This window comes from Alosa pseudoharengus, unplaced genomic scaffold, assembly GCF_046254945.1.
Source record: "Alosa pseudoharengus isolate Yale_2024_CS ecotype anadromous, Long Island Sound unplaced genomic scaffold, YU_APseudo_1.1 YU_APseudo_1.1_scf_21, whole genome shotgun sequence".
Taxonomy (NCBI): domain Eukaryota; kingdom Metazoa; phylum Chordata; class Actinopteri; order Clupeiformes; family Clupeidae; genus Alosa; species Alosa pseudoharengus.
Window position 1 is genome coordinate 2,223,675 of NW_027468674.1, and position 7,500 is coordinate 2,231,174.

The 7,500-nt window shown below is 41.2% G+C and overlaps 1 protein-coding gene across 1 annotated transcript in view; it reads left to right on the plus strand.

Annotated features, from left to right (window-relative positions):
- Positions 1 to 2,321: 2,321 nt before the first annotated feature.
- The window catches only part of iqck (IQ motif containing K), a 46,306-nt gene continuing 41,127 nt past the window's right edge, over positions 2,322 to 7,500 (plus strand). Inside the window, exons 1-6 of the mRNA XM_076298844.1 lie at positions 2,322 to 2,337; positions 3,134 to 3,264; positions 3,456 to 3,588; positions 4,879 to 4,976; positions 5,266 to 5,318; positions 5,720 to 5,797. Coding sequence (XP_076154959.1) covers positions 2,322 to 2,337; positions 3,134 to 3,264; positions 3,456 to 3,588; positions 4,879 to 4,976; positions 5,266 to 5,318; positions 5,720 to 5,797 — 509 coding nt within the window. The remainder of the gene's footprint in view (positions 2,338 to 3,133; positions 3,265 to 3,455; positions 3,589 to 4,878; positions 4,977 to 5,265; positions 5,319 to 5,719; positions 5,798 to 7,500) is intronic.

Sequence of the window (7,500 nt, forward strand, 5' to 3'; positions counted from 1 at the left end):
ATTCTATCTGAAATCTAACCTCTGGTCTTCAATACCTAAACAGTGTAGATTCTCTCTGAAATCTAACCTCTGGTCTTCAATACCTAAACAGATTAATGTAGATTCTATCTGAAATCTAACCTCTGGTCTTCAATACCTAAACAGATTAATGTAGATTCTATCTGAAATCTAACCTCTGGTCTTCAATACCTAAACAGATTAGTGTAGATTCTCTCTGAAATCTAACCGCTGGTCTTCAATACCTAAACAGATTAGTGTAGATTCTCTCTGAAATCTAACCTCTGGTCTTCAATACCTAAACAGTGTAGATTCTCTCTGAAATCTAACCTCTGGTCTTCAATACCTAAACAGATTAATGTAGATTCTATCTGAAATCTAACCTCTGGTCTTCAATACCTAAACAGATTAGTGTAGATTCTCTCTGAAATCTAACCTCTGGTCTTCAATACCTAAACAGATTAGTGTAGATTCTATCTGTAATCTAACCGCTGGTCTTCAATACCTAAACAGATTAATGTAGATTCTCTCTGAAATCTAACCTCTGGTCTTCAATACCTAAACAGTGTAGATTCTCTCTGAAATCTAACCTCTGGTCTTCAATACCTAAACAGTGTAGATTCTCTCTGAAATCTAACCTCTGGTCTTCAATACCTAAACAGATTAGTGTAGATTCTAGTCAAATCACAGATAAGAGATCACAGACACATTTAATCAGCGTTTGCTTCTGCTGGGCTCCGTTCTAAATCAGTGCCAAATGAGTCATCAGCAGATGGATCTTTCTCAGATGAAGCAACTACAACAACTAACACATTTTCCTCTGCGGCGTTGAGCAGCGATGTGGTTCTGTCAGCTTTGAAAAAGATAAACGTCAGAAAGTCCTCTGGGCCTGATTTGTAATTTGTCTGGAGCAGAATAGTGTTGCTAACTCCTGGAAAACCGCACATGCAACACCCCAGTTACAGTTCAATGTGGGGATCTCATTTAAAGTCTTTGCCTCAGATTACCACTTTACAAGGCCCAGAAATAGAAAGGGTGTCATCTTACAAATATTTGGGTTTCTTACTGGATGGAAATCTGTCTTTCAATCACCATGTGATAAGTTTAGTAATGCAGCTTAAGGTAAAGCTAGGATTCTATTTTAGAAACAAAGTTTGTTGTTTCAATAGAAACGCAAGAAAAGCACTTGTTGCAGCCACCTTTTTACCTGTTTTAGATTATGGGAGCATTCTCTACATACCTCAAAGACTGTTATACTCCTTGGATTCTGTTTATCATTCTGCACTACGTTTTATAACTAAATCTGGGTACTTTACTCACCACTGTAATCATTAATACAATCGTTCTCCAGCTTAGCTTATTCACCATCTCCCCCAGAATTAGATAATACAAACTTGAAACTATGTTCTCACTCTGGTAAAGCACTGCTACTTGGGCTAAGTGATTAGCACAGTAGCTGTAGCTGCAGTAGCAGTGCTTTACCAGAATAAGAATGTAGTTCCAAGCATGAATATATTTACAAAATCGCTTTGTTGCATTTTACATTGAAAGTTATAAACATTGTAAGTAAACTGTCACAAAATGTAAACAGAGCAATGTTTGAGTTCTTTTGTCACTTTTGGGAGATAGGCTAGTTGGAACTGCCCACCTCAATGAGCTATGCTAAGCTATGCTAACGGTGGGTGCTTCAGACTGAGTTACTGCATGCACAGAGACGAGAAGGGTGTGTATCATCTTATCTAACTCTTGAGATGGTGAATAAGCTAATTTCCCAAAATGTTGGAATGTTCCTTTAAGTCACTGCACACTACACACATTGCCCTCTAGATAATGGGGCAGTTACTGCACACTAGACACATTGGCCTCTAGAGATGGGGGCAGTTACTGCACACTATTGCCCTCTAGAGATGGGGGCAGTTACTGCACACTAGACACATTGCCCTCTAGAGATGGGGGTGCACACTACACACATTGCCCTCTAGAGATGGGGGCAGTTACTGCACACTAGACACATTGCCCTCTAGAGATGGGGGCAGTTACTGCACACTAGACACATTGCCCTCTAGAGATGGGGGCAGTTACTGCATACTAGACACATTGCCCACATGTTTAAATATCAAGTTCATGAGTTGGTATTCGATAAAAAATATGTACATTGTCTACAATGTATCATGATTAATGAGCCAAATCTAGGACATTTATCCTTTATTCATTACAATTAGAATTGATGGTCCACAATTTAAGCCTTTTAACAGTTACTACCATGAGCATGCACATTACACATCACATGGTGTAAGGAGGCCTTCAGGTTACTACACATGAGCATGCACATTACACATGGTGTGATGTGTAAGGAGGCCTTAGCTTGGGTCAAGTGTCTTGCTCATACCTGTTTGTTACATCTGATTTTCAAAGTTACGAATGCCATTGATCTCAGCTACTTTGTGATCAGAGAAGAAAAGTCTTTGTTAATCACTTCCCTTGCCATTTAGGAGAACTAGGGTAAGATAAATGTTAAGGGCAGTGTCCCCGTTTTAAGTCTACAAAGATAAAAACATTACATGTTTTGGAGGTATTTATGCATCTGAACTGAAAATCTATCTATGTATACACATGTTTGAATATATTGAATAAAACCTGATAACATAGTAGGATGGTGTACACTCAGGGAATAGCATGTCTGTAAAATCATTGGACATAAGATGTCATGTTGTGACGCAGTGTTCAGAATGTCACTGGCTAATTTCCAGATATCTTCAGTGTACAGTGTACATATTAGGACAGTAGGCCTATGACATCAAATGAGAAGGCGTGCATTCCTACTTTTAGTACATACTAAAATAAAATAAAGAATCAGTCATAATTTTTATAACAGAGACTTTTATCATTTTTGTAGGTAAGACTTTTATTGTAGCCTACGGGTAGCAGCTTCGGAAATTACGTTTTGCCTTAGCAACCAGCTTCTTGTTGACTTGGAAACGGGAAAGTGTTAAAAGTCGATGGCTAAAGTGATTGGGGAGAAGAAATCTATTTGGCGACAAATATGTGACGGTAAAAAAGATAGTTTTCTGTGCATGCACACTTGTCTAATTCTTACTATACGTCCAGTTCCTGATATTGTTTTGTGTTGTGACAGAATATGAGGCAGAGAAGCCCAAACCTCAGGGCGCGGCTGCTTGGTCGGACAGCTCCTCCGTCAGCACACTTGTCACTCAGTACAGCGCCAGCAAACACACTCCTGTATTCTACGGGCTGGCCACAGCGAAGGTCAGATATACTAACTTGTGTGTAGTGACATTACCGCTGGGCTGCCGCACATTTTGCTGGGCTCACACGCTAATCCTGCCGTAGCGTTCTTACATTCTGAACTTTCCGTTGTGGTGCACGGTACGGACGGACCTGGCTTGTAGGCTAGCCCTATTCCGTAACATTAGATGTAAAGTGCCTGTTTATTCTAGGTGCCCGTGGACACCGAGCCTCTGCACGACTTTAACCCGCTGCTGAGCCACCCTGCTCTGGCCGGCTACGCCTTGTTGGGCAGCAGGGAACCGCGGTCAGGTGCTGCCGACTCCGAACCCCACACACATCAACGTGAGTCTGGCGTCATAGGATGCGCACGCCACACACACATAGCCTACACATTCACGCACACACATTCCAGGGATTTTGATGTAGCTTGAATGTATTGGCAGTATTTCTGCAGTCAGATGTAAACTTACTTAACCCAGGTGTTTGGTCTAGAGCAGTGTTTCCCAAACTTTTTTTCTGGCGACCCACTTTTTAAAAATGACAGACCATCGCGACCCATTACCCTGCAACCACCAATATTGTTTTAGGCCACAGGTTCTCCAACTTTTCTATGCCTCCCCCAACCATACATTGCTATAGGATCCCTGCTTTGAACACGGTTGTGTTGCATTTTGAGCACCATCAGCGTGAAAAGTTGGAAATGACTACTGAAAAGATACGTTTTAATGCGCATCCGAGAGTAGGGGAAATTCTCGCATGTTGCGCAGTCCTCATTCGTCAGCATAGTAAGCTGTTCCTGTATTTCTAAAAAAGAATGTTGTAGGCTACGTTGCGTTGCAGACAAATGGGTCAATAACACGGTGGACGTCAATTCCAATGTAAACAGCAAATAACTCAAGTCGTTATATTGTATTGTTGTATTATATTATATTGTATAGTCGTTATATCAGAACAAGAGGCGTTTGCGCAATATCCGGAAGAATGCGCCTTTACTTTGGAGTTAACGAGGTAGAAAACGAGAGGAATAGTGTTTAAAATGGCCATTTAAATTGTAGACTAATATAATGCACTGTTGTGCATTTTAAATCAGAAATAAGAATGTGAAGAGGTTGCTATTAACTTTAAAGATTGCATCTGCAATCGAAACTGTATGCAAATTGAATGGCCTTATGTCCGGTCTATGGATGTCTGCTTTAGTTGACAGCACGGTCACTAGATTTTAATCGGTAAAGTTGAGGAACTGGTATCTATTAATGTTCGTGCAAATAGGCGGATTCATGTCCCTTGCAGTTTGCAACTGCGAGGTACATGGCAGGCGCCCCATAGAACGGTTTCATTTTGAGAGGTAGATATCCATGCTGGCACCCCCTCTGCGATGCGTTCGTCCCCAAGTTTCATGCGCCAGTTTCATGAGCTTTTATGACAAAACCGTGACTGTGGTAGTTAACAATCTACATCCTAATAGAAAACTGTTAGCTTTCCTGGTATCAAATGACAAAGGGTATCAGTTAGGCCTATAACACAACATAAATTGTGCTGGCGACCCAAATAAAATCTCCTGTGACCCACCCGTGGGTCGCGACCCAGACTTTGGGAAACACTGGTCTAGAGAGCTCCATCCTTGTTTGACAGGTCCTACCACCTGCTACCTGCAGGAGGCGCTGTTTCCTACGCTGCTCCCCGGCCTGGAAGCCATGCTTTCGGAGGCTCTGAAACATCAATGTCTGCAGGTGTGTGTGTGTCTGATATGACCTCCCGTTTTTATAAATCCCATGACATCTGAACTGAAGTGCATTTCTTCTCTTCTCACACCCTCCTTCACAGAGGAAGATGACAGCTTTCACATCACATATACTTATATATATTATATTTCACATCACATATACTTATATATATTATATTTCACATCACATATACATATATTATATTTCACATCACATATACTTATATATATTATATTTCACATCACATATACTTATATATATTATATTTCTTCTCTTCTCACACCCTCCTTCACAGAGGAAGAGGACGGCTTTCAACGCCTGTGACTTCCTCACACAGTGGCTGTACAAGTGAGTGGCCCGGAGACCGCAGTGCTAGCAGAGTATGTGTGTGTGTGTGTGTGTGTGTGTGTGATAAAAGTGTGTGTGTGTGTGTGTTAAAAGTGTGTGTGTGTGTGTGTGTGTGTTTTAAAAGTATGTGTGTGTGTGTGCGCAAACAAAGAGTTCTTCAAATGTCAAATTACTTAACTGCTCCATGTCCCTTGTACTGGATAATATTTGTTGGTGTGTTTATGAGGGTGAGAATGGTGTGTGTTTGTGTTTTGTGAGTACTGTGTGTGTGTGTGTGTGTGTGTGTGTGTGTGTGTGTGTGTGTGTGTGTGTGTGTGTGTGTGTTTTGTGCGTGCTGTGTTTAAAATGTGATTGACTGTTCTGCTAGGACTTCCTAAACACCACCCCTGTCTGTTTCCTAGCAACAACCCAAGAAGGGTGGGCCATCCCCCTATGGAGCTGCACCAGATCCCCTTCGTCAGAGACTGTCTAATCACACAGTGAGTGTGTGTGTGTGTGACTGTCTAATCACCCAGTGAGTGTGTGTGTGTGTGTGTGTGTGACTGTCTAATCACACAGTGAGTGTGTGTGTGTGTGTGTGTGACTGTCTAATCACACAGTGAGTGTGTGTGTGTGTGTGACTGTCTAATCACACAGTGAGTGTGTGTGTGTGTGTGTCTGTCTAATCACACAGTGAGTGTGTGTGTGTGTGTGTCTGTGTGTGTGTGTGTGTGTGACTGTCTAATCACACAGTGATTGTGTGTGTGTGTGTGTGTGTGTGAGTGAGTGAGTGAGTGAATGTGTGTGTGTGTGTGTGTGTGTGTGTGTGTGTGTGTGTGAATTAGTGTTGTCACCATACCAAAATTATACCGATACCTAGTCAAGAATTATGATACTTGAATATAGTGTGATCACTCACACCAGTGATATAGAATATAGTGTGATCACTCTCATCAGTGATATTGAATATAGTGTGATCACTCACACCAGTGATATTGAATATAGTGTGATCACTCACACCAGCAGACATCCTAGACTGGACTGGGTTAGTAGCTAAAAATATTAAGTTATTTTTATACTTCATAATGATTGTTAAACTATTACACTTAGGCATATCTTTAATGTGGTGTGTGAGTATATTGGTGGTGTCTAGGTGTAATTGAGTGCCTGTCACTTTAAGAAATATGTGAGAGTAATTAGCCTTCAGTCTCACGGTTTTAGGCTAATGAAAAACAGTGCACATAGTGCATAGTGTATAAGGATATGTGGATGCAATTCAGTATGCTTAGCATTATGCATCAGAAATGTTAAAAAAAATCTTTCTGGGATTAGAGAAGAGATAAGTGTCTTGCAATGTTCCTTAATGATTTTAGTGACCATTACACGAATGACAGACATGACCTGAGCCGCGGGATAGTTAGCAAGGAGCTCTCTCCAGATGTAAAAGTTTGCCACGGTTGCGTTGCCTATTTCTGAAATGACATTATGGTTATGGTTATGGTTATGGTGTTTAGCAGACGCGGTTGCGTTGCCATGGTTATGGTTATGATGTTTAGCAGACACGGTTGCGTTGCCATGGTTATGGTTATGGTGTTCCGTTGACATGGTTATGGTTATGGTGTTTAGCAGACACTTTTGTCCAAAGCGACATACAAAGAACAACAATACAATAGTTACATTTAAAGGTAAACTATGCAGTATTGGCAATTTCTTACTGTTTTCTCGGTTTTTGCTTCTTTTTCGCTGGCTCTGTCATGACGAATGTCTGAGAAACTCCATCGCTACCTTTTTCTAGCCGGTGCCTGGTGTGTATGTGTATTTGAATGCAGTAAAGCAATTTGTTACACTCGTTATACTTCTTGACACTGAGGCCGTCGGCCCGCCGGCCCACAGTTGCAAGGGTGGTTTTTCCGCTCACAGGCGCTAGGGGGAAGCGAGACGGCCACCATTCACCCTGAAAAAAGTCATATAACCATTCCAATGACTCTGAAGCTGTTAAATGAAGGTAAATTAAGCTAAAAAACTTGCATATTAAGTTAAAAACCTGCATAGTGTACCTTTAACAGTAAACCGTTTAAAAAGTTGGACCACAACTAAAAATACTACATTAAGGAGAATAGCAATAATAAACAACAACGTCAATTCCACCAATAGCGCAGTGCATGTTGAACAGACCCCTCTTAAAAGACCCAGAACTATCACA